The 27,784-nt window shown below is 38.8% G+C and overlaps 2 protein-coding genes across 2 annotated transcripts; one reads left to right on the forward strand and one right to left on the reverse strand.

The window, feature by feature from the left end:
- Positions 1 to 1,042: 1,042 nt before the first annotated feature.
- Positions 1,043 to 1,984, forward strand: mrap (melanocortin 2 receptor accessory protein). The gene is made up of 3 exons (XM_026282854.1): positions 1,043 to 1,362; positions 1,441 to 1,537; positions 1,814 to 1,984. The coding sequence occupies exons 1-3, from the start codon at positions 1,254 to 1,256 to the stop codon at positions 1,881 to 1,883; spliced, it is 276 nt and encodes a 91-aa protein (XP_026138639.1). The 5' UTR covers positions 1,043 to 1,253; the 3' UTR covers positions 1,884 to 1,984.
- Positions 1,985 to 2,201: 217 nt separating this feature from the next.
- Positions 2,202 to 27,784, reverse strand: urb1 (URB1 ribosome biogenesis homolog). Its single transcript, XM_026282813.1, has 41 exons — positions 27,547 to 27,784; positions 27,090 to 27,229; positions 26,362 to 26,513; positions 26,107 to 26,236; positions 25,926 to 26,022; positions 25,757 to 25,842; positions 25,544 to 25,669; positions 22,993 to 23,117; positions 22,621 to 22,816; positions 22,210 to 22,347; positions 21,517 to 21,690; positions 21,327 to 21,435; positions 21,122 to 21,247; positions 20,910 to 21,022; positions 20,620 to 20,739; positions 19,464 to 19,580; positions 19,205 to 19,343; positions 18,939 to 19,109; positions 17,808 to 17,989; positions 17,126 to 17,338; positions 16,361 to 16,540; positions 16,010 to 16,275; positions 15,369 to 15,672; positions 14,241 to 14,502; positions 13,941 to 14,145; positions 13,164 to 13,338; positions 12,567 to 12,625; positions 12,283 to 12,473; positions 9,786 to 9,896; positions 9,632 to 9,695; positions 9,382 to 9,550; positions 8,097 to 8,205; positions 7,789 to 7,949; positions 7,473 to 7,584; positions 7,274 to 7,380; positions 6,984 to 7,127; positions 6,783 to 6,892; positions 6,499 to 6,696; positions 4,984 to 5,225; positions 2,904 to 3,482; positions 2,202 to 2,460 (listed from the first exon to the last, which is right to left on the reverse strand). Exons 1-41 carry the CDS (start codon positions 27,677 to 27,679, stop codon positions 2,294 to 2,296), a joined length of 6,702 nt encoding a protein of 2,233 aa, XP_026138598.1. The 5' UTR covers positions 27,680 to 27,784; the 3' UTR covers positions 2,202 to 2,293.

The raw sequence follows: 27,784 nt of genomic DNA on the forward strand, positions 1-27,784 counted from the left end.
GACCCCTCTGTCAAGCTCCTGAAATTTGCAGATGACACTACAGTCATCGGCCTCATCCAGGACGGTGATGAGTCTGCTTACAGACAAGAGGTTGAGCAGCTTGCTGTCTGGTGCAGTCTTAACAACCTGGAGCTGAGCACTCTCCAAACAGTGGAGATGATCGTGGACTTTAGGAGAAACCCCCCTGCACTCTCTATGTCTTCAGTGCATCATGAACAGCACTGTGACTGCAGTGGAGTCATTCAGGTTCCTGGGCACCACTATCTCTCAGGACCTGAAGTGGGACATTCACATTGACTCTTTTGTGAAAAAGGCCCAGCAAAGGTTGTATTTCCTTCTCCAGCTGAGGAAGTTTAACCTGCCACAGGAGCTGCTGAAACAGTTCTACTCAGCCGTCATTTAGTCTGTACTGTGTTCTTCAATAACTGTCTGGTTTGGTTCAGCAACAAAATCAGACATCAGAAGACTACAGAGAACTGTTCGGACTGCTGAAAGGATTATTGGTGCTCCCCTGCCCACCCTTCAAGAACTGTATACATCCAGAGTGAGGAAAAGGGCTCAGAAAATCACTCTGGATCCCTCACATCCAAGTCACCCCATCTTTGAACTTTTGCCATCTGGCCAGCGCCTCAGAGCCGCAAACACCAGAACAGCAAGGCACAAGAACAGTTTCTTCCCCCAGGCAATCTACCTCATGAACAGTTAAATGTTCCCCACTTATGCTTATAAACGTGCAATAACCTTATATTTATTTGCTAACCCTCCATCCTATCCATTATCATTTATAGCACAATTGTTTATACACTTATTTATTTGCCAATTTGTAAATCTCTTTTTTTTTCTTTTTTTTTTTTTTTGTCTGTGTGTTGTTGTTTCTGTGTACTGGAAGCTTATGTCACTAAAACAAATTCCTTGTATGCATATAAGCATACTTGGCAATAAAGCTCTTTCTGATTCTGAAATATAATTTTTTTCTTTTCATGTCTGCTGCCTTTACTGATTAATCACTCACATGGTGTTTACTGCTCAGATGATTGGCTCAAAGCAACCTATTATCTACATAATATTTCTATTTTTGGATGGACTGAAGCTAAGACTAAGGAGAAAGACTCCTGTATAAGATGAGTGAGCAGTTTTCATTAGAAATAATCGCTATATTTCATAAAGGGGATGTGGCTTCACTGTGGGTGGGATCAAGGGTTTTAAATCAGTGCTCTGGCTCAGACTCACACTGACTCACAGAATCAAAGACAATGAAAAACTCCACAGAGTCGTCTTCAGAGTATGTGTGGGATTACGAGTACTACTATGATTACATCGATCCGGTCTCCGTCAACGCCAGTGCTCTCAAGTACAACAGATGTGAGATACTTCCCATCCTCCTTTTGATTACTCTCTTTCTGATAATCTAATGCCTAACTGTGTTCTCTTCATTATTAGATTCAGTCGTCATAATATTCTGGATCATTCTAGCTGCATTCATTGGGTTTTTCTTCTTGATTTTGTCACTTATATCACACTCAAGGCAACTTCCGAGGTAAGCAAACATAAACAGTACATTTTACTATTATTATTACACAATTTGGATTTTAAATGCATGTTTATTTTTTCATTATATATATATATATATATATATATATATATAAAAAAAAAGTACAATACAGCGCTTTTTTTAAACAATTCTTTTTTTGAATGTATAGAGATCATAATACTCATGCAGATAATGGTTTAAAAATATCCATTGGGATAATAATGATTAAGAAAAGAACAAATATTTTATGCGGTGGTTATTCCTTTTCTTATGTTTATGTAGAGGCCCTCGTGTCCAAAAATCTGGGTTGCCATTGATGAAAAGCTACGGGTCTCCTCAGAAACGAAACTAAGAAGAAGCAACTTCAAGAAGAAACTAAACCCATCAGGATCTATTTCATATTTCAGTTCAAGTGACAACTGAGCCTCTGCCATTAAACCACATCATGATGAATGTGTCGGTTTATTTATATGAACTTTAATAATGACAAACGAGGTGTACATACAATTTCTGAAATTAAAATGTATTGCATAAAACATTCACTTGAATATTAACTACAACAGATGAGATGGATATCTGATATTCTTGTCAGTATCAGTGAAGAATACATCCTTAAATACAACCATCGGACTAAGTCAAATTTTCAAAATGATTCAAACCACCACAAAAACCTGTTTGACGATCTTTTTTATTTTAAACAACTATAAAATTACAAAAAGATCCACTCAACTCTCTTTAGGGCTATTTTGTAAAACAGTGTAATCATGACTCGGACAGGATGTCTTCACACATGCGCAGGACGTGAGGTTTGGGCGTCCCGATGGGCGTCCTGTGGCGCAGCAGTCTGGCATGGGTCAGCAGGAGGTCAGGGGAGCGCGCTCCACTCCAGAGCTCACTGATGTACAGCGAGAGCAGTTTCAGTCCGCTTTCTGTCAACAAAACCAACATCATATCAGTGGAAGGAGACACAAATTCAGCTTTGCATCACAGAACTAAACTACACTTTCAAATATTTTCAAACATGTTTTTACTGCATTTATGACAAAATGTTACGGTCCCCCAAAAATATTTGCAAATCAGCCTATACATATGCAATCGGTTTAAGACTGCTCTATTTCGTGACATCACTGTGCTTCAAGGGACTGGATATTTGGCAGAGATTTGCTATTTGCTATAACTCTCCCCAGCAACTGTTCTGATTGGTGGATGGCTTTTTTTTTAGGATTATGGGTAGTGTAGTTCATCACAAGGATATATGCACTCTTTTGCTTGCTTTTTATTAAACACAATCACACTCTTGGCTTACTTAAATAGAAATCTGAATGCTGAATTGAATGGGATTGACTGTAGCGCTCTCGGACTGTAACCTCACCTCTCTCGGCTTCATCGCCTGTGTTTGTAAGCAAGCAGGTTCTTAACACCGTCTGGTGAAAGCCATTCAGAGAAGTGCTGTGTGCCTCCAGCAATCGGAGCATGACTCTAGAGAACAGCTGCAGGGTGTCCACAGCGGAGCCATGCTCACATGTCTGGTGATATAATCTGAGGAAGTCCATTCTCATGCCTTCATCCGTCAGAATGGCATCTATGATACTTGTACGCGGCAGTATGATGCTACTGAACCAATTTAAAATCGCTACGGTGCTGCTGTCATCATAGGGACTCTCCGTCAATGTCTTGAGGACCCACTTGAGAATTAAAGACGCGGTGGCATCATCTAGATCGCTCGACTCAGGTTTGTCCGTGGTGAAGGGTTCAGGCTTGGAACTAGAAAGGCTTTTTTCTTTGGGTTCCCAGTGTGTGAGGATGTTTCTAAGAAGCGGTTTACACTCGTCCAGCAGAGCCTGCCCCAGATTTCCCTCTTGTCCATTAACAGTTTCTGTCTGTTTTTCCATTCGAAATGGAGCGTGCTTCGCTGAGTGGCATTTTCCTTGCCCTTTCTCTCTTCCAGAGCCTGAATAAACACAAGAAATGTTTAGTTAGGAACAAGAATGTGTCAAAACACGTGATATCTGTGTGTCTAACATTCATCTAGCTTCCACAAGGCCAAGGACTGGCTATATACACGAGTGTTCAAAAGTTTGGAAAGATTTACTGAATGTTTTTAAAAGGAGTCACTTTACTCAAACCATGGATGCATTACTTTTTTTCTTCTTTTGATTAAAACTTACAGAAAATAACCTGTATATTGTGAAACATTTATTATTTCAAGTTAAAATAACACCTGCTTATGTTAATATATTTGAATGTTTTATGTAGTTTGTAATCGCAAAGCTGAATTCCCAGCAGGCATTTCTCCAATCCTCAGAGTCACATTTAGCTTTCTGATGAACAGAAAGTTCAATAAAAATGTACTCCCACTTTTATGCAGTGCATGCACATGAATTAAACAAATAGAACAGGAATGCTAAAAGAATAATACATTTTCTGGCAGTCAGTTCTTCAGTAAATAACTATAATATATATATAGAGCTGCAGAACGATTAATTGCTTTTATGTAAATACTATGCGTGTGTACTGTGAGTATTTATTATGTATATATAAATTCACACACATACATGTATATATTTTAAAAAATATATATATTTGTACTTGCATATAATTTATATTATATATATGTGGCGAGTGGGGCGGGGCTGAGGGACGTGGGAACAAGGAGTGAGGCCGGCGGAGTGATTGGGAAATCAGCGACACCTGCACCCCACCGCCAGTCTCGAGTCCCACGTAGGAGATGGAAGGATATAAAACTGGAGCGATGATAGTGAAGGACAAGAGAGGACCAGGCCTGGGATTTATTTTATTTTTTTGCTTTTTATTTGCGTGCATCAGTCGTCCGTGAGGGGCTGGTGCGCTGTTTTGTTTGTCTTGTGATTATTAAAGTTTCATTTTGATTGTCCGCCGGTTCCCGCCTCCTTCTTCCCGATGAATACGAAGGTTTTTACCATTACAATATAAATGTAACATGTTTTTCCTAAATACATACATGCATTAAGGAAAATAAACACTTAGTATTTAAACAAACTTGAAAAAAAAAAAATGCGATAAATATATTAACCAAACAATGCATGTTTTTTTTGATCAGCACAGTTTTGTAAATATTTTTTTACCATCATTTTAGCATTTATACAACTGCCAAAATTAAAAGACACAGAAAAAAGTTGTTGTTTTCACACTTAAATCAGGTTAACAGTTTAATTTTGTACTATTTAGCATTTAAATATTTAAAAATTTTGTTTTAAAGAGAAAATTTCAATAAATCTTTGAGGTAATCAACACCACACCACACATTTACAAAAACACATGATCATGCTAAATACTACAGTGCATGGTACAAAACATGGACCGTTGACAGGAAATAGTTCTGGAAGGACATGACAGTGAATAAATCGTGACAGAATTTGTATTGGTACACTGTGCTGAAGCTGGAGTGTCAGTTTGAGTGTTTCGAGTCTTACCCATCAGCTCTTTGACTCTGTGTTTGTTGACGAGCGTCTGCAGAGCAGACAGCAGTGAGGCATCGTGGGCCAGTGCCGCCCAGCGCTGCAGGAGACGGAGGACTTCAGAGCACTGTAGCTTCTGTGGGTGCAGTGTCAGCCAACCGGCCTCCTCGTGAGCACTGAGAGCTGTCCCACAATGCAACAGTACAGAGGAGAGTGTGTGCAGGAACGCCTTCATCTGAGGTGCATTCACACCACTCCTAATCAGGAACATAAGCAAAGAAAACGCCTGATTGAAAAATGAACAGTGATTGCATGTGGTCGCTAACTAGCTAATATTAAGGCTAATCCAGTATGCTCATACTTCAGCCTGTGACGCCCATTCCCCCTCCTGCACTGTTCCTCACGGTGTGTAGCACCCACTGCTCTGCACGTCCTGTCTAACACCCCGCATTTCAGCACTGATTGATTTATGAATCTATCTTAATGTAATTTAGGCTTTGCAAAAGATGATGTTGAAGAGGATTTATGACACGAGTTAAGCCAAGTTCACATCAAGAACGATAATGATACAAGCGTCCACACCAGCGAACGATATCGTCTGTTTATTCCCGTCTCCCGTTTTAAATTCTCAAGCTCACTATCAGGATGTATTCTGATTGGCTGGAAAAAATGGTTCTGAAAGTGATTCCAGCTTTATGGTCTCTCTATGATTTTATCGTCATGTCTGTGTTGTGAATGATTTTTTTATAACTATCTTTATCATTACCTTTATAGTCATCTTCCTCGGTGTGAACGGGCCGTTCGTAATTAATTTAATCAAATGTAACATTAAAATAAACAAAAGGGGCTGCACAATGAATCAAAACAAACTTGAACTTACAATCTTCATATTAAAATCAAACTAAACGCTCACAAAAAATACTGAGAAAAAAGGTAGGTATCTATTTATTTGAATTAGAGAACCGTGGACGTGTCGCTAAATTACTGAAATATTAACCTAAAATGTCAGTACTTCAAGTAAATACTTGACCTCTAACCCCTGTTCTACGGTTCAAAAAGAAAAGTGGAAATTGGTTGTTAAAAAGTTAATATATGGCTGTTTTGGAACAGGTAAACCCATAAACCTATTATAAGTTTTTTAAATGAAATTTGAATTTAATTTAAGCAAGCAAGCAAGCAACTTTATTTATATAGCACATTTTTTAAACAACAGACGCTGCCCCAAAGTGCTTTACAAAATTAATAAAATTAAAATCATACAATAAAATAAACATACTTATTCAAAAGCTAAAGAAAACAAATACGTTTTTAAATAGGACTTAAAAGTTGTTACCGATGGAGCTGACCTCACATGGAATGGGAGACTATTCCAGAGTTTGGGACCTACTACAGAAAAAGCTCGATCTCCTTTTGATTTTAGACTACAACGAGGGACCTTTAAAAGCCGTTGATCAAGTTTAATCTTCCGCTAATTTATCCTGACAGGAAGCCCATCTTTATGTATCAAAGTTGATGTTTTGATGCTCTTACCCCAGGTGTCTGATGATGGAGAGCAGTGTGCACAGGAACTCACTGATGATCGACAGAGGAAGACATTTGCCTGAAGTCTGCGGCCGCTCTGATGTAGTGCTGTTTGCTTCTGGTTTACTCTCTTTATTTCCCAGATTAGTGAACCACAGAGCATGAAGCAACTCGATGACTGAACTCAACAACTTGCTGTCAAAATACCTACAGGACACAAACACAATCAATGGCTGCAGGGCACACTTAAGGCACACGCCAAGGCGTCCCGTTGAGCGAAATCCACCCCTCACCTCTTGTCTAGAAGCTGTAATATCCACGTCAAGACTCCATGCTCTTTGGTGAGGTTGTAAGCCGCCTTGTTCACATGAGCGGTCTGCCGCAGGACATTCACAATCTGGATCTGGAACAGCAGAGCAGAAACTTCAAACTTACATTTCAAGCCATATTTAATCCAACATTTAAACCAAAGCGGAGTTAGATTTTGGGTGCACCTGAGAGGCCTGGTCACAGAGCGGTGTGCTTGCGAAACCCATCAGGGTCTGATAGATGCCCTGCTTCTCACAGATCTCATAGCAGTGCTTGTCCCGGACCCCTTCCTCCAACACGCTCAACACCCACTCGCGCTCCTGTTTGCGCTGGACAGAGACACAAAACAGTTCCTTTGGAGACCACATCATAGTACATGTCTGAATATATATATACTGTATCCTCTATTAGCATGCTATGCAACCCAAAGAGTCTAATAGCAGCGAGCTTGTCTTTTAAATCTGACGTTTAATACCTCCAGATCAAAACTGTAGAAGAGTTTGAAGAAGTCAGGAACTCTCTTCAGGTCCAGAAACTGAGTTCCCAAAAGAAATTTGTTTACCACCATGTACATGTGTTCCTCTGCAGTGGGGGAAGAAATAAAAAAGTTGACCTCTTGGTTTTGGCAAACTCGGACAGAATTACAATGTCGAGTTAGTTTATACGGCTCTCACCGGGTCTCAAGATTTGCTGAGCAACTTTAGTGATGTAGGCCACGTGCACATTCGGCATCCGTTGGTTTTGCTTTGGGATCCCGTTCTTCACAGTGTCAAGCAGGTACAGTACCTGGATGTTACATAGAAACAGATTACATTATATTGCACTGTATTATTTTACACTATTTAAAAATGTAGTCTTTTTTTTTGAAAGACGTCTCAAAGCAGCGGTATTTCTAATTGCATAAATATGGAGGTAGCAAAAGAAAGCGTTTAGTATCTAACACTATTCAAATAAATCTAGCTGAAGGAGTCAACGGTGAAAGTTCTCCACCTGTCTCTTCTCTCTGAACCGAGCGCCCTCGAGGTGTTGATAAAAGGACCCCAGGACTTGGTACGCTGCGGCCCTCACTTTGGGGTCGTAGCTGCTCAGGGCCGTCACTGTGACGCCCAAAGCATGACTGGAAACAAACTTCTGACAGTCTACTGCACACTCTGACCAGAGAGACACAGGTGACAGCACAGGTTAACACAGGGAAATATAACGTGACCTTCAAGATCAGGCTCGCAGGCAGAGGATGAAGTACATGTGAGGGTTCAAACTCAAATCAAGAGCATTCTGGGCAAGACTCGTCAGGTTACCTGGCCGAAGGATGAAGCTGAACAAAGGCAGGAGGAAGCAGGGGTCATACAGAGATGACAGATCTAGAGAAAGCTTGTCTTCCTGTGTGTAGAACAGGTTTTTACTCTCCTGTAGAGAGAGAGATAGATGCTGTTCAAGCAGCACGTAAAAGTGTATCTTTACATAAAAAAGTGTAAAAGGAACAACACAAAATAATATTAATGAAATATATATATATTCTCCCTCATATCATTCTAAACCTACATGATTTATGTTTTAAAGGAAAAAAGGACATTTTCAAATGACTTTTCTTTCCATACAACAAAAGCAAAGCATTTACAGCAATGGAATGTGGGCGAGAGACACTTTTCATACCTTAATGTTTATTTTTACTTGATCTTGTTTCTTAAAATACCATGAGTTAAAGAAACAGTTCACCCAAAAATGTAAAAATGCGGAAAATTAACGACATCCAACATGTGGACGAGTTTGTTTCTTCATTGCAACAGATTTGGAGAAATTAAGCATTACATCACTTTCTCAACAGCAGATCCTGTGCAGTGAATGGGTGCCGTCAGAACGATTTTTTAACATCTGATGAAATAAATACAATACAATAATTCACAAGTGATCCACACCACTCCAGTCCATCAGTTAACGTCACGTAAAAGTGAGAAACTGCTTTGTTAAAAACAATTCTATCATTAAGGCGTTTTAACTTTAAACCATTGTTGCTGGCCAACATAATCAATAATAACACTTCCTCCAGTGAAAAAAAGTCCATCTCCTGTTGTCTCTCACATTAAAATCCTCCCACATTCTTGTTTAGAGCGGTTTTGGACCATTTTTCACTTGTAAACAATGCTTGATCTGTGAAGATTTCCGAAGACTTGATTATTTTTTCACTGGAGGAAGCAACACTTTGGATCGAGCACTCACATTTTAGATGGTCTTAATGAAAGATTTGTTTATTGCAAACCTACGTTTCACATCATAAAAAATATGAAGTGACAACTGACGCTGTGTGGAATACTTGTTGATTATTTTGATGTATTTCACAGCTGTTTGGACTCATTCTCACGGCACCCATTCACTGCAGAGCATCCATTAGTGAGTAAGTGATGTAATGCTACATTTCTCCAAATCTGTTGCAATGAAGAAACAAACTCGTCCACATGTTGGATGGCGTTAATTTTCCGCATTTAATTTTAATTTTCCTCATTGCCTGAGGGTCAGTAAACATCCTTCAAAGGCATCTTTTATAAAACTGTTTGTCATTCAGTCTATCAGACTGTCCCTACTGACCCGAGGGATGATGTGTCGCTGCTGTGGGAAGTGTGTGACGGTGTTTAACATCCTGTCTGCAGCGAGCAGAGACAGCAGCTGCTCTGAGCTGGGCTTCTGCCACAGTGAATGTCCCAGACTCTTCCGGGCTTTATGGTGCTCAACCGCGGCAGGGCCCCAGAGCACATACCTGACAACAAACAGACACGAATAATGATGTTTGCACTAAACAACCATTCTCTGTTAGTGGAAATGAATGCTGAACACATACTGAAACTCTGTAAGACTAATGTTGTTCTTCTCATATTCCTGGAGCAGGAGTAAAATCTTCTGATCTGTGAAAATCAAGAGATTTGACTAAATCACACAGCAGACTTCATCTCAAGTCCAAACCAAATGAACCATGTCTACTGGACAGGTCTTACCTGTTGTGCTCAGCGAAGCTCCATATGCACCGAGAAGCACAAGGAAGTGATTGATGTTACAAACTTCAGGAGATTTCTTCACCAGCACGAGCAGGAGAGACACCAATGACTCTGGGGAGGGAAAAAAATATATAGATCATTCAGAGGGGGTTATTTGAATACATAGTCCCAAGTATAGTAATGCTGTAGTTTATAGGGATGCAACATAATGATAGTTAATTGATGAAAAAATATATAAATATAGATACACACACACACACACACACACACATATATACACACACATATATACATATATATATATATAGTGTTCCTGTGGCTCAAGGTTGTAGAACATTGCATTAGCGGCACAAGGTTGTAGGTTCAATTCCCAGGGAACACATTAGGTAAAAAATGTTAGTCTGAAAGTTGTTTTGGATAGAAGCATCTGCTAAATGCATAAATTTAATTTAAATTAAATATATATAGGGTGTAACGGTATGTGTATTCGTACCGGACCGTTTCGGTACAGGGCTTTTGGTACGGTGCACATGTGTACCGAATGACGGAATGCAATATTCTGTGCGCGTAACAAAAGTACATTTTCGTGTTTCCAAACGAACATAATAAGTGGCGGAAGTCTCTGCGTTCAGCGCCAATCCCGCCCTGCAGCTGATTCTAAGGCTGGTGACACACTGGCTGCGTGGCGTGAGCGTGGCGTTTCTGCTGTCTGTCTTCACGACAACAATATCTATACTTCATGTTGAGCATAAATATAAAGCTTACTGATAAAGGACACCGTCAACAGTATTGATGGCAAAATAGACTATGTTTGACAGGTGCAATATGCCAGTGTGTCACCGGCCTAAGGTTTTCGAAAGGTATCACGCAAGTATGAACATCACTACAACTAGGAAAAAACGATTGTAATTCAAACGCAGCTCCCCTCAGCATTTAAACAGACCTTTGCTCTTAATTCTGGTCAGTCCAACGCAATAACGAAATCTGAGCAGGTCTAAAAACTGAAACTGTTGATGCTGGAAAAGTGATATATATTTTTAAAATATGAGCAGGCCTACAAGCTGGGATTGGTAATGCTGCACTGTAATCATAGTTATTTATTTATATTTTTCCATTATATTTTATTATACAATATTGGTTTGAGCCTGAGAGTATTTTATTTAGTGGAGAACTTTGCAGCATTTTATTTGCAGTATTTTATTTCTTATTCTTTTTTATTTTATATATATTCTATTAAAAAGTATTTTTAAAAAGTGTAAACAAATTGTTGAAAAAAGTTTATAGTAATAAACAACCTGCAGTTTAATGTTTGCATTTATTTCCCTTACTGTACAGAAAATGAACCGAACCGTGACTTTAAAACCGAGGTACGTACTGAACCGTGATTTTTGCGTACCGTTACACCCCTAATATATATATATATATATATATATATATACACATACATACACGCATACTTTTTTTTACACTGTTAAAGAGTTGGATTCCCATGCTAAACATGGACAAAGTTTCAAAAATTAAGTTGTACGCTTGAGGGAAGTTTCGGAAAGTTTTTTTCGAGTATGGCTCTGTGTGACGTTAGATGGAGCGGAATTTCCTTATATGGGTCCTGAGGCACTTCTGCGGAAGAGCGCGCGCTCCCGTATAGCAGAGCACTGAGAGCACAACAGGCATTCACTGATCAGAGCGAGAGCGTCGCCAAATGTCACAAAAGGAGTGTGTTTTTGGTTGCCAGGGCAAGACAACCCTGCACAGATTACCAAAAGAGAAACAGCATTAAGGGACCAGTGGATGGAGTTTATTTTTACAGAGCATCAACGGAGTTGTGCAAGTGTTTTTGTTTGTTCCCTGCATTTCGAAGATGCTTGTTTTACAAACAAGGTCCAGTTTGATGACGGATTTGCGTATCGTTTATTTCTTAAGGATGATGCAATCCCAACGAAAAAGGGCCACGATCGTGTGTTGGAACCGCAGGCGGTGAGTAAAACTGCTTCAAATAACTCTGCCTCCTTGTTAGTAGTGCGTCCGCCTCCCATGCCGAGACCCGGGTTCGAGCCCCGCTCGGAGCGAGTCATTGCTGCTGCTGCTCTCGTTCAGTTTCAGCCTCTGGATCTGATTCTGGGTCATAAACGCTGAATCTGACTGTAAGCCATGGTTTGTTTTGGATGGTTTTTTCCTCACAGCTGTCACAGCTTCCAGACGCGCTCAACACAAAAGCCTACTCGCGCTCGTGATTCTTTAGCTCCGCCCACATGTCACGCCTCCAGCCGGTCGTGTTTTTCCGGGGAAAATCGGTACAGACTATCTTTCTCTTATGAATATAATAAAAATAAAGATTTTTGGAGTTATGAAGGATGCAGTACTACTCTATAGGTACTCAAGATTAACAGGATATTGAGTGAAAACGATCTTAGACAGATTAAAAAAAACAATCTTCTGGGTCATGTGTTCAGAAGTGTCTCTGGAGAAGGATCTAGAGCTGCTGATATAGCTTTACCTTTAGACAGATGAAGACTGTCAGAATCGTCCTGTGTGGAGAGCATTGTGGGTAAGAAAAGAGAGTGACTGGTGGTCATCATGTGGACGGTAGCCAGAGGCAACAGCTCTTTAGGGGTCTCTGGTGTCCCATAAATGACCTCCAGCAGTGTGGTTAAGGTGCCCAAGAAGTTAGGGTCACGGTATCGATACCTGAGAGTGACAACGATACTGTCAGCTGAGTACAGAGTTAGCAAATAGTTTAGATCCAATTTAGTTTTGTTAATTAAGAGAAGAACCACTTACTTCAGCCCAGACTTAACGAAGGTGTTCCAGTCTGATGCAGTGATATTTTCTGGAAAGATCTGTAATAAACCCAACATGCAGTATACATCAGCTGAAGACGGAGCAATATTCATGCTAAACAACTACACATTACTGCTAAAGTTATTAGGTCATTATGCTTGTTTGACTTTTCAACTAACAGCAGTTAATATCTGTAAATAAAATGATCAGTATTGTGTGTTAAATACAAGTGACACAACACAACACATTTCTTATAAAAAAGTGAATACTTGGTCAACACATTACAACTGTGCTGTACCTTTGAATATAATTATTATGGATGATTGAAAAAAAAGTTAGAAATTCTGACTTGTCCCTCAGTTTGAACAAGGCAAGCAGATGTTAATGTTTAAAATATGCAACTCTCAGTTTTCAATAGTACAACAATAATACTTCTAACTGTTGGCAAGTAATATTGTACTTTTAAAAACTGCATCACTAATCTTTTTCAACCATCAAGCCATCTTAATCTGGAAAACTCTTGAATAATACTGACACACTGCTATCAGAAAGTACTGTTTACATGCTTTAACCATGGCCAGGACCATACGGACTCACCAGCAGTGACTTGAGTCTTGTCAGCATGGTCTCTTCATGAAGAGATTGGGATTCTTTCTGTTCTTTATACACATCAGAAAGCCAGAGGAGAGCAGCTGAAAGCAGAGACTTCCTCCACTGACACAGTTCCTCTGAACCGGACAGTTTTTCACTGATGGAGTCGGCCAGCTTCCACCTGAAAGCAGAGGTTTCAGAAAATGTTATGCAAATAAAAACTTTTGAATCCTCAAAGTTTTAGTTCAAGCGTGTATCAAAAATGCAAGGCATACACAGAATAAAAGTAGGATGTGTCCAAATGAAAACCAATATACAACTCAGTAACAAAAAAGGGAATTTTCAATCTTTCCATGTATAAATATTTTATATATATTTTTTATATAGGCTATCAATTTTTACCTATAATTTGTTCCTGGGGAATCGAACCCCCAACATTGCGCTTGATAACGCAATGCTCTACCAATTGAGCTACAGGAACACTATAAAATATTAAAATTTAAAATATATAATGCGATTGATTGCAGAAAATCATGTGATCAATCATGATTAAAAAATATAATCGTTGCCCGGCACTAATATAAACAAAAACGTTTATTTTTGTAAGCAGTTTATCGTTTGACAGCATTGATGCCAAACAATTATATATATATATATATATATATATATATATATTATATCATATATATAGTCATTAGGACCGCAACCGTGTGAACACTGGAATCCGGTGCGTAAAAAAATACAAAACTCTGACTTATTTCATGTCAGGCTTTCTGAGTTTACCTTTCATTACTGTCGGTTTTCTGAAGGATGGCAGGTAGATCATTCATAAGTGGTGTGAGGTCAGAGGTCACCGCAGCCAGTCGGATGAGGCCGGACACAACCTCCACGTGCAGACCAGTCCCAACCCCAACTTCTGCTTGCTGCACTGTGTGCCACAGCTCGGAGAGTAAAGCCTTCTTCAGGACCTTCAGGACTGACTTCTGAACTGTGCGAGGTGACAGATGAGACCACATGAATCAACCTTCGGAATCAACTTGAACAGCATTATTTGAGCCTTTCTATGAAAGCAGCAGTACTGACTGTGTTTAGGGCGAGTGGGGTCATCAGTGGTGGCTCTCCTCAAGTAGGCGTTGAGTAAAAACAGGAAGCCGCTGTTTTGGGAGCTGATCTGTGTTAGGTTAGAGGCTTCCAGGCACCAGAGCTCAAAGCTGAGGACATGTGTGGAGCAGTTCTCCAGAAGAAGAGCCCCCATAGCCTGAGCTGAAGGACTTTCTCTCTGGATGCAGTGCAAGAGAACGTCTGTCTGAATGAGTTTGGCAGTGCTTGGCTCCTGCGAGAGCACCTAGAGAGAAACATTCTGTTGATGAACTGTATCAGTGAGTGCATTACTGCTACTTTAAAGGCCCAGCTATACATGCAAGCGAAACCGGAGAGCAAACAAGTGTGAGATCATTCAGAACAACATCAGAGCAAAACAAAGATCATTTTGGAGTTTGTTTGGGGAGACTGAAATAAGCCCGAAAATGTAGCTCTGGCTTTTAAACACCTTCAATCTAGCACGGATTGGCCCGTTGAGACTTTAAGCATCTCTTAAGTGCTTTGTCATTTATTAAAAGAACTTAAGGTTCTGCTAACAAATACTGGAATATGATGAAAACAACTTTTTACATGCCTTCTGATCATATTGCAAAAGAGTGATGTTCTTCTTCTTAGTATTTTTGTCTTGCTTTCCAGTGCAAAAAAGATTCCCAAATCAGGATGATGATTAACTGACAAACAAGAAAAGCTCAAGATGGTAAGTCTTGTTTCGGTGAAAGTTATGCAAATGAAGTGAGTTTATGAATAACAAAATAACAAATATCTGCCAATGTGCTCAGAAAACTTGATTCAAAAGCAAAATAGGTTTTCCTTTTTTTAATAATGATATTTGTTCTTGTTTTAAACCAAAATTTCTCATCTAAATTTGCATCTAAATTCATATCTTTATTTAGCATCTAAATATTTCTTGATTTTAGTACGTTTAGAAATTTGTACTGGAAAACAAGACAATAAAGTAACATGTACCCTTTTAGAAGTTCATAGGTTTAATTGGGATTTAATGGCATAAATTAAGTCATTTCTGCTCCAACTGAAGAGCTCAACTTGAGGGAGGGTGAACGGAGGACTTTTTTAAAGAACTATATGGTGGCTGGAGTGCAGTGTTTGTACCTGTAGCAGGAAGTCCTCGAGCTGCACACACTGGCTGGATGTGAGGAGAGCAGTCAGACCTCGCAGGTGGGCCTGAGACAGAGCAATGCAGCTGCTGTGGTCTTCAGAGAAGCGTCTCATGCTGTCTGAGAGCAGCTTCAGCACCGCACGGCCGTACACGCTCAGCTGCTTCTCAGGGCCCACCAGATACTTCTGAGGAAGCAACAGCAGGGCGGACACCACCTCCTTCAAGCTTGACGGGTCAATGTAATCATGTAGAGCCAGGAGCGCTCGGACAGACAGAGATTCCTTTTTAGGACAACTTCTGAAAAGCAACAGGGATTTTTTTTCAGTGGTGCATCAAACAAATAAGATTCATGCAGCATGTATAGTGAGCTCCATATGAAAACCTTCTGTACTGCATGCATCTAATATCCAGATAACTAATTAAAATAGTTAAAAAGGACATTACACATCCAGAGCACAGTGCATAATGCATCCCACAACTTGAAAATCAGAAAAACTGATTATGACAGAAACCCCTTAAAGGAATGATGCAAATGAAATACAACTCATCGCTAATCATTTTTCTGTGTGGAGTAGCCCTTCAAATTGCAGTTCACCTTCTTCCAATAAGCACTTGTGAATGGCGTGACACATACTTGCTTCTCTTTTCCTGGAGTTCTCTGAGAACGGCTCTCTGCGCTGCGGTCGAGTACGTGTCTATGAGCTCTACAGAGTCCAGGTGTCGGAGCGCAGCGGCGCTGGACTCCAGCAGAGCGAGTGTGGTCTCAGTCAGACGGCCACACAGCTGCTTCAGCCGCACTGGATTCAGAGAGTGAGGAGGAAGAGAGCTCAGCTCCAGAGCCAGAAACCACTGCTCCACCGCTGGGTGTTTAAACACTGCTCTGAGGACAGCCAGCTGGATCTGGAGGACAGAAGAGCAGCAACGGATCGGTCTACCTCCCAATAACAAAGCTTCTGAAAGCATCCCGGAGGAAGATCAAGGCTACCTGTTGGGTGTTGTGAGCAGGTACGTGGTTGGTCTCGAGGAAGAGGTCTGCCTCGTCCTGCAGCTCTGTGGGTTCAGGTTGAGTGGGCTGTTGTGTCTCTGAGCTCAACAGCTTCAGGACGAGAGAGTTCAGCACGCTCATCACACTGCCCAACACCTCTGCTGCGCTCTCTTTGGGGAGCTGCAGGAAAACACAGTGACCACGGCTCAGGAGCTATTCCCAAAAGCTGAATCGACTCCTAAAACACTACCCCCTGAGATTTTAACTTATTATTTCCATAATCTATCAACATATATGAATGTTCATGGTTCTCAGATGTTGGCTAATTGATACAGAACGTTCTTTTCCACTAGGAAATGGGTAAAAGGATGACTTTTTATAGTGTTTAACTGACTAATCATACTTCACAAAATCATTCATTTACATGTTACTAAACATACAACGGATAGTTAACACAAAAATGAAATCCTGTCATCATTTCCTCATAAAGACGCCAAACCAAAGGCGTATGACATTCTGTCTTCTGTAGAACCTCAAAGATGATACTTTTTTTCCAAACAATGGAAGTGTTCCATCAAATCCTCACCAACATTCTTTTTATGTTTCACAGAAGGAAGAATGTCATACAGGTTTGGAATGTCATGAAGGAGAGTAAAAAGCAACAGAATGTTTGTGGTGAATTATCTCACTCAAATGAACACTAAACGCAAACTTTATAGTTCCTAGACAAAAACCATTCAAATATATGTCTGAGAGGCTGAATACCGAATTGAACGTGAGCACGAAGTTTCTGAGGTAGAGAAGCACTTGATTGACAGCCACAGGGAACTGGGACACATGCAGAGTGTTCACAGCTTCCTGTGCAGCCTCCTTAAAAGAGTCCCGCAGGAACGCATCGGGCCCTTCACTGTAGCAGGCCTTCAGCAGCGAGGAGAAGTCCGTGCCAGATGCACCATCCGGGACGTCTTTAGTGACAAACTGGAAGAAAGTTTGATTAGGAAGAAAAAAAAACTAAAAAAAAAAACTATTAACTATTCCTAGTTTATAAAGGTCCTCGATTATAAAAGGAAATATATAAAATACATAAAAGTTACAAAAATATTTCATGACAGGGTCTGAAGAAAATTTTTACATTTTGGTGAGAAATAGACAAAATAGAATTATACAAAATAGTGAGCTCATCTGTTTATGCCATATTTGATGTCACTGTTCTCATGACGAAAAAACAACACTTTATCAAGAATAGAGAGTCCAAATTTGCTTATAGACTGTCCTCTATCTGTACGGCATATTTCATAACTTTTCTATGTCCAGTTCTATGAGCTGCCATACACTCAAGAGAAGAAGAAGCAGAAACGAAAGGAAATGTTGAAGGAAAAGGAGAAGACAGCTAACAGTTTGATTAGTTGCCTCTGGATCTGAGGTGCAGTGAAGGTGAAGGGCTCACCGGGGGGTCCTGTGTGTGTTTGGGGAGCCACTGAGAGTAGTAGCGGTAGAAGGAGACGACGGAGGTGTCTGAGGAGTTCAGCTCTTTATCGTAGTGCTGGAGGGTCAGACACAGAGCCAGCGGGTCTCTCTGACAGTGCAGGACATCACACAGGACCGCAGCCATGTACCGAAACACCACTCCTACACAACAGAGCACAGATGGTAATATAAGAGCACACGAAAACTGTCCTGCCCTACACACTGCATTCTCAATGAACACTCCCAGGTAGACAACGGGAATCTGGGGGCAAAACTATTATTGTTGTTAATATTATTATTATTAGTTGATTATTAAATAATTAAATATTAAATTAAATAAATTATTTTAGAATAATTAACATTTTTATTTTATTTAATTATAACAATTACTTAAATGAATACAAATATATTACTATACTAGTAACACTAATAAAAACATTGAGAATTTAATAACAACTTTACTTCATGGAAAAACAGATCACCTTTATTTAATTGCTTTCAAAGATTTAACCAAAGAGCTTTTATTTTGAATAAAGATCTTTTATTTTGAATAAAAAACACAGAGATCTTAAAGTCCCCAAGCTTCTGTTTGGTTAACACCCCAGTCAAAAGTAATAAAAATAATATAAATATTATAATAATTAAACGTATCAATAAAGTGCAAAATATTTTTATATATAATACCGGAGTTTAAAAAATATTATGGCATTTAATTACAATACACATTTTATTTTACAGAAGAAAACAGAAACTTTTATTTTGAAGAGAAATCAGAAATAGAGCTTAAAGTTTCAAAGCTTCTCTTTTGGTGAAACACCAACCAGTTAAAAAAAAATTATTGAATCTGTGAGAGATTTTGTATTAAAAACTGTGATTTTCACCCATAAACGGACAACTCTGCAAGTAAATGTTACATTTAAGTACACAAAAAAAGAAGAAAAAATGGATTTCAAATAGCAAAGATTTTTGCCTTCTGATACGCAGGCTGGACTCAATCCAGCGCACTTTTACTTACCAAGGCTCAATGTGTACACACACACCCCACAGCTCCGATGTCTCATTTTATTTAAGAAACTTGATTGATTAGATCATATCTATCTGTAAACTTTACCTTTCCCATCTTTAAAACTCTCCGGCAGCTTGTTGCGAACCTCTAGCACAGCTGGTACGATGGCACTGAACGGGAACGTCTGGAGGATGATGTCATCAGTGAGCGAAGGTCCGATCTCCTCAACATCCCCTTCGCTGTCCTCCACTATCACATCAACCATGTCGAGCACATCTAAAACACAGCAAAATACACACATAAGCCTTTAAACAACCCAGAATAATTCCCACCGCTGCACCAGCTCCTCAGATCACAGACACACGTCTAACCGTCGATGTGTGATATAGGGATGCTAGCTTCATCTCCCTCCTGACCGCTCTGGTTGGCCTGTAGATACGCCGCCTCCTGGACCATACTCGCTGCTTTCTCTGTGTACACGTGTGGGTTACACACCACTCTCTTCAAAACCTGTCACACAACAGAGATGGACAGCACTAAATGGCAAATATCAACCTTTTTTATTCAGAACTCTGAAATGATTCTCTAAGAACCAAGTAAAAACAGATGTGAGAGGTTAGAATCCAGTACAAGGTCTAAAAACTGGATAACGGTCTCCTGCTGGGACGGGTCCAAAAGCGCCAGATGGTCCAACCAGATCTCCAGCTCTTTCCACGTGTGCTCAAATACACCACTGTCCCGCAACACCTGGAGAACAGAGGAGGATCAGTGAGTTCAGCCATAGATACAACTTCTGTCATTACTTCCTCTCCCTCGTGTCAGTCCAAACTACTGATCTATACAATGACTGTGAAGACTGTTCCCTACTGGCAAAAACCTTGACCTAAAACCACCCGGTTTGAAGTGGATCAGTCACACAGGATCAGATTTTAAGATGTGTACGTCAATTAATTTTTCCTTCAGATGTCATCTGCAAGTTTATGGTCTTTTCAGACAGGATAAGTGATATATGTCAGTCAATAGGTTGGATGTGTCAGCTGCGCACATGCTGATTGATACAGGTAACTGTTCAAACATAAAATATATTTCTTTACGTACATAATATTGCAGGAAATATTTAGAAAATCTATTTGTAGTAGTATTTTTTTATTCAGTGCCATCTCAGAGTTTTAAACTCAAAATTGTGAGATATAAACTTGCCATTGCGAGAAAAAAGTCAGAATTGCAACGTTTTTCTCTCGCAATTGTGACTATATCACGTTATTCGGAGAAAAAAAAAGTCAAAACTGTGAGATAAAAATCGCAACAAATCAATTTTTTTTTTAATTCAGGTGTGAAAACGGCCTTCCATAAATAATAAAATACCGTATTTTCCGGACTGTAAGTCACACTTTTTTTCATAGTTTGGCTGGTCCTGCGACTTATAGTCAGGTGCGACTTATTTATCAAAATTAATTTGACATGAACTAAGAGAAATGAACCAATAGAAAACATTACAGTCTACAGACGCTAGAGGGCGCTCTATGCTGCTCAGTGCTCCTGTAGTCTACACTGAAAACATAGAGCGCCCTCTCACGGCTGTAGACGGTAATGTTTTCTCTTGGTTCTTGGTTCTAAATAAATGCGACTAAATATATGTTTTTTTTCCTCATCATGACGCATTTTTGGACTAATATACTCAGGTGCGACTTATAGCCCGAAATATACGATACTTATAATACATTAGTATTTTAAAAACATGGGTTTTGTATGCAGTTTTCTGTTGTTGAATGAGAATGAAACTTACTTTTAGGACCAACATCCTGGTTGAAGTCTTCAAGTAGTTACTGTTACTACTCACAAACATTTTAAGAAGCAAATAGAAGACTGATCGCTCTCCTTTTTCAGGATCTGTATCTGGCAGATCCTGCGTTTCGGGATAAAAAAAAGAAAAGGGGGGACACATGATGATCTTAAGCTTGAAAGAAACAAAATACACATATACACAAACATCAGCCAACCAAATGTTGAAGACAAATGTGTTCACGCAGACCTTGGATAAAAAAAAAAAGCAAATAAAAAAAAGTAAGTTTTTACCTGAACACGAAACCAGGAGAATTTGCTTGCAGGAAGTTCCAAAGCCAGTTGTAGAATTTGATACTGTAGAACTGGAGGAACTTCCTGTTTCATTCCACTCTCTGTCACAATGCCTGCAAACATTGTGATTAGTCACTTAAATCCGTTCCATAACAGGTGAGAAGGTAAATGCACTATATTGGTTATATCGGTTCTCAATCAATGTGTCAGACCTTTCAGGAGTTTGCTGAAGTCGAACTTGCTCTGGCTGACGAGGTGAGGCACCACCCTCTGATACAAACACATCACCCGCAGCAGCAGAGCCTTCACCAGGATGAGCTGTGGGTCGTCCTGCCGCGCTGTTGGAGGAAAACCATTTCTGAATGACTGCGTTTGAGCAAGAACAAGTCTGTAGCTTTAAAAGACGTTAACTATTACTGTGTTCTTCGCTCTGTTTTTGTCCTGTGCCCATCGTCTTTACTGCATCCTCCTTCTCCTTCAAGTGCGACTGCCAGTTGGAAACAACGGACACCGTGTCCGGTAGAATCTGAGGCAGCAAAAGGATGAATATTCATTGTGAAATAATATGATAGCTTGAGATGTTAAAACCCTTTCCCATCATCCTCACCTTGCTCAGTGCATCTCTGTAAAGCTGCACAAACTCCTCCATCACGGCCGGGCTGTAAATGTCTGAACTCTCCCAGACTGTTTTGTCCAGACAGTGTTCGATGTTTTTCTGGGCTCGCTTCAGAATAAATGCCAGGAGGGAAAGTGTTGTGTGCTGGACCACCAGGTTGGGTAGCTATAAGAGAAATATTAAAGATCGAGCATACTGAGATGTCCCTGTAGTGGTAGAGCATTGCGTTAGCAGCGCAGAAGGTTGTGGGTTCAATTCCCAGGGAACACAGGTACTGGTTAAAAAGAAATGTGTAGCCTGAATGCACTGTAAGTCACTTTGGATAAAAGTGTCTGCTAAATGCATATAAGAATGATTTCTGAAGGATCGTGTGACACTGAAGAAAGGAGATATGTTGCTGAAAATACAGCTTTGCCCATTAGAGGATTAAATTACATTTGATGTGTAATAATATTTCACAATATTACTGTATTTTTGATCAAATAAATGCCCTGGTGAGCACAGAAGTCTTCTTTAAAAAACATCCAAATCTTACAAGCCCCAAACCTTTGAAGAGTAATGTACAACTCAAATTATTTCTTCTAATATTAATTAATTTGGATTAAAAATAAATAAATAAATACACTGAGATTGGCCTCTAATGGTACTGTTGTGATTGTCTGATTGGTTGAATCTGGCGCTTACATTGAGACCTTGAGTGAAGAAGGCTTTATTGCACACTGAAGGAAGAGACGTGACCAACACCATAGACAGCAGACGAGGTAAAGGAATCATTTCACTCATCTGGAAAGCCTTGGACACCTCCGGCTGAGCCTCGTAAATCTGCAACAATATCAAACCATGAGGAAGTCACACCTGTGAACCATTTCGGAGTTAAGGCAAAAGGACGCACAATATAAATAAGATGTAAAATGGCCTTGTTATTACACGAACTCAATAACTTTTGCAGCTAAGGATTCATCTATATTTAATTTTGTATTTAGTGTTTGATAACTTTATTAAATTGTTATATATTTCCTATTATATTTTATATATTCCCATATTTCCTACTTGCTGAAGGGCAAAGGTAAATACGTGCAAAGGCTTCAGACTCACTTTCTTGAGTAGAGTGATGTTTTCCAGCCAAGTGCTTTTGTTTCGTGGACTGAATGAGAAATTGGTTTCTTTAAAGTATCTGGTCAGTATATCAGGACTGGCCTTCAGAACACCAACAACCAGCTCCGCTACCATCTCGTCCTCGGCCGCCTGCTTCAGCCCCACCAGGAACTGCAGAAGAACAATGTTTCCTGCTCTGGATACAGGAAGGGGAAAGCATTTAGGCACATTTGACTTGACCTTATTTCTTTTACACTTTGGAGATTTTGTGCTAGTAGAGTCATTTTATTTGGATAGGATTACAAAACAGTGTTTTAAACAACAATAAGATTTAGCTGAAAGAATGACGCTATGAAGCTCTCACAGACTTACCTTCCAGCGGTGCCCAGGCTCGGGTCATGAAAGCTGATGCCATGTTTGCGAGAGCAGCAGAGGTCCAGCAGGAAGTTATGCACCAGCTCCCTCACTATACGCTTCCCTTCACCTTCATCTCGTTTCTAAAAGATGTTGGATACAAAAAGCTTAAAGACATCCTGAAAGGCACACGCGAAGCATTGAACATTTGTAATTTGATGCGTTGCAGAGCAAAACCTAGGAGGGGATTAAATGTTATCTATCAGAGTTTGATAATAAATGTTAGATTATGACATTATTGGTTAATATTATTTTCACTCACCTACAACTCCTGTAACAGAAATAGGATTTCAGAGGTAGAATTACATTGTTATTACATTCTTATTACATTGTTACTAACAGGAACATGTCATTTAACTTATTTTTAATTATCTTCCCACAATGTCAGGCCTTTACTACACAATTATCATGGCCAAAAGAATTCACAATAACAAATACTATTGTGATGTCAATGGAAATCTAGGGATAAAAGTTAATTTAATCTTTGACTTTATTTCTTGTTTTCTCTGTTTTGGCCTATGAAACACACTCAATAAGTATAGAGGTGGAAAGAGAGTTTATAACCGTTACTGTACAAAACCATATACAATTAATTTTCAGCTGATCAGCATAACACCCAGTCTTTTTTTTTTTTTCACGCACTGCAAAATATTATGCAGCAGCAGCAACAACTTCTGTCTCTTCATCTTATGATATCACTTGCATGTGTAGTATAATTAACATGATATAAACATTTCAGTTTTTTGCCTTTAAGCTGAAGTTAGTTAATGCATTAGCTATACTGTAAAAAAAAAAAATGTTAAACTGAATTTAACGGTAAAAGACTGCAAAAATGCTACAGAAAAAAACTGTTAAATGGTTAAAGGGTAACCTTATCACTGTAAAAAATGACTTTGATTTTGACGGTAAAGAACTGTGAAAATGCTACATTACAAACCAGTTTACTGGTTAACGGTAATTTCCTGTAAACTTTACAGGGAAAAAACGTAAACTTACGTTCCCAGAATTCTCTGCGTTGCATTTCAAATTTTGTTTGAATTTGATGTTTTTTCTTTGAAATAACTATGTTTCTTAATTTTTTCTTATCTGTTATGTTTATTAGGTTTGTATGTTACATAAAATGTTGTTAAATTAATGTAATTTATTGCATATTTCAGTTTAATGAATCTCACCATGATGGTGTTTAGTGCTTGTGTAAATGACACGGTGCACCTTCTCTTATTATTTAAAAGCTGCTTGTGATGGGCTTTGTTTCATCACGTGACTTTCTCATCACCACCTGCTTTTGGTGGTTACCAGTGTAATACAAAGGTACAAAACAGATTTCAGTACTTCAATAAGTTTGTATATTAATATTATATCAGTTAAATTATGGTATTAAACTGTAAATATAAGGTAAAACCGTTAAACCTAAAACAGTGTAACTGTATTTTTTACAGTTTAAAACAGTTAAACCAAAAACGGTGTTGCCGTATTTTTTTACGGTATAATTCTGGCAACCACAGCTGCCGTTTTTTTACTGTATATTTTACAGAATATTTTTAACAGTGTACTATATACGGTGAAAAACTGTATTGGAAATTACATGTAATTTTACGGTGGTATACTGTTTTTGGAAATGGAAAAATATTGTATAATTAACAGTGAATAACTGTAAATTTACATTCCCAGAGTTTCGGCATTACAATTCAATTTTTATGTTTGAAATAACTATGTTTCTTCTTAGTTTTTTTCTTATCAGTTGTGTGCATTAGGGTTGTGTGTTACATTTAATGTTGTTCAATTAATGTTTATTGCATTATTTCAGTTTCATGTGTATTGTTACCATGATTGAGTTTAGTTTTTAGTGCACATCTTCTATATAGATATTAATTTTTAAAAGCTGCTTGTGATAGGCTTTGGTTTATCATGTGATTTTCTAAATCACCACCTGCCTTTGGTGCAGTGTTTACAAAGGTACAGATTTCAGTACTTCAGTGGTGTGGTATATTAACATTATATCAGTTAATGAAATTACGGTATTGAACTGTAAATCTAAGTTAAAACCTAAAACGCTACTACCACAGCTGTCGGTTTCTTACCATAAATATTACAGAATATTTTTACAGTGTAACATTAACAATGTGCAATAGATTTGCTACAGGTTTTATTAATTAGTTCATGTTAGTTTATAGATCATGTCTATTTAACAGATACAACTTTTGATTATGTATTACTAAAACCTGAAATTATCATCAACTTTAACATCAACAACAAATTCTTCACAGATATATTTTCATTATTAGTTCATGTTTCCTAATGAACCCTTACTGTAAAATGTTGTGATGCGCTTTTAAATATAAAGTTTATTGTCAACATCAGTACTTTGCGACAGACACCACACACATAGGGTTAACAAATGTACCAATTCATATCTGTGGATAATCTTACAACAGATTTGACAATTGAGATTTGGGATTTGAATCACCCATGTAAGTCATGCTCTGTGTAAAGAGAGAGTCCACTGTACCTCTTTCTCAGACACACTGACATCCACAATCCCGTTCCACTTATAGAGAGAGGCAATGTGTCCCAGTATGGAAGGACTAAAGAATCGCACTTTCTGAGTTTTCGTGATGGTTTTATTCTGCACAACCTATGGCCAAATACATTAATAAGTTATGACATTTAAGGACAGCACTCACTCACTTTGGTAAATGGCATTCATAAGGAAGGGTCTTACTCTGGTTTGCAGGGTGGACAGAATCAAATTTACGATGGATAATCTGTCATCTTTAAGTCCACTGGTCAAGATTTCAGACAAAAAATCTAGAGAACGACAGACAAATACTAATTTAAGACCATTTAAAGACCCAACTCATAATGCACACACAGATTTGGTTTGTTGATACCTTTAGCCTCCAGTATGTGGCCAATAGTTGTATTGTCTCCAGACATCAGGAATGAAAGGACAAACTGTATGTAAGCCATTCGAACATCTGGCTTTCCCTAGAAAATGAACAATTGCTAAATGAATAAACGCGAATGTCGTGTAAAAGTTATGTAGTATTTAGAGTTTGTAAAGCACTTAACAGTTTTGTCTCTTCTCCGTGTGAGGCTGGTGAGACCTTTACTGATGTGTATTTGACTGAAGACATCCCTCGCAGCCTCCGAACCCTGAGATACCACTGCGGACAGGAAACACAGACACTGGCGGACAAACCTGTGCAAAAAACAAGGTACACAAACCACAATGAGTGCGTTCAAAACATTCCAAATGATTAATTTTGCCTGCTTATCATATCATACACATATGTAAATATCTGATTAAGATTTGCATAAAAATACCTGTGATTCTCTGAATGTAGAGAGGACAGTATAAGTCTCATGTGAGTGGAGACAGTCTTCCTCACGATGTTGGAGCCCACCATGCTCAACTGAGACAGATCGCTGGCCGTCCGCAGCAAAATCATTTCTAGACTCTGAAATATCAGCATCATCTACAAAATATATTAAATAGATGTGATTATGATGCAAACAGTAAACTCTTTAATTGTAATCAACTGTATATTTTGGACACCAAAAATAACTAATGTTGGCAAATCAGCATACAGCATCGAAGTCTATTTTTTACTGTATGCATGAAACATCACTATAAACTTATTTAATTGCCAAACTGTAAATAAATTGTTATCATTCAACTAGACCTTTCATTTCCTATGTGACGAAAGAACTGGAAGCCTATTCTCTCACTTCCTTGACTCACTGCATGATTATGGATTCTTAAAAGGAAGACATTTTACACTAAAATAAATGGAAAATGCAAGGCATTTCTGTACTCAAAGAGTAGAACATGGCACTAACAATGGCTAGGCCAAGGGTTTGATCCAGAGAAAGCATGAACTTATTAAATATGTATTGTGACTGCAGTATACGTTGGATAAAAGCATCTGTCAAATGCATGAATGTAAATGTAATGTAAAATGTCCATGATTATTATGCATTGTAAAAAAAAGTAAGCTAATATAAAAAAAATAATAATAATAGACAGACAGACAGAGAGATAATTGACTCACTTCAGCCTCTGAATTATTTTCTTCCTCCAGTAATGCAAAAATTTCTGAACATTCAACTGAGATTTTGATGTATCCTTCCACTACATCATAGATGTCTGCGCATGGAAGTTTCTTCGCTAGTCTTACGAAGGTCTCCAAACCTACATAATATACAATATAAGTTTATGATTAAGTACAGTGTTAACATTTGTATTCTTACAGTAAGATATATGTAAACATTTTGAATTATTTCTGCGTTTTTACTGTAACTACAGCCAGTTCTGAGCACCATCAAATGAGAAAACAAAATAAAAGTCTGGTGGAGCGAACACTGGAAGCATGATTATTAGCATTTAGAGAAAACTACATTGTAACGTTACACGAATCGAGCATTTACAAATAAAATTGAAAAACTGCACACGTGACCGGTTTTCAACTGAATGCAGATTGCTTTGTAGCTAAAATACACTGAAGTTACCCTTTAGCGCTTTAGTTGGATCCTTCAGCATGGATTTAAAGACCGTGCCAGAGAACTCGCTTTCGTCTGTTTTGGTTTTCTTCGCTGTTGTAGCGGACTCGACAGGATCCCCATTTTGTCGTTTAGAAGCCATTGCTGTATCTCACTGTAAATGAAAACAGACACATGGGACAGCGGAAGTATAACACAAGAGCGACAGAGGAGCAAAACACGTGGAGACGCTTGTCTGATGAATATT

Source organism: Carassius auratus, chromosome 15 (genome assembly GCF_003368295.1).
Source record: "Carassius auratus strain Wakin chromosome 15, ASM336829v1, whole genome shotgun sequence".
In the NCBI taxonomy this organism is placed as follows: Eukaryota; Metazoa; Chordata; class Actinopteri; order Cypriniformes; family Cyprinidae; genus Carassius; species Carassius auratus.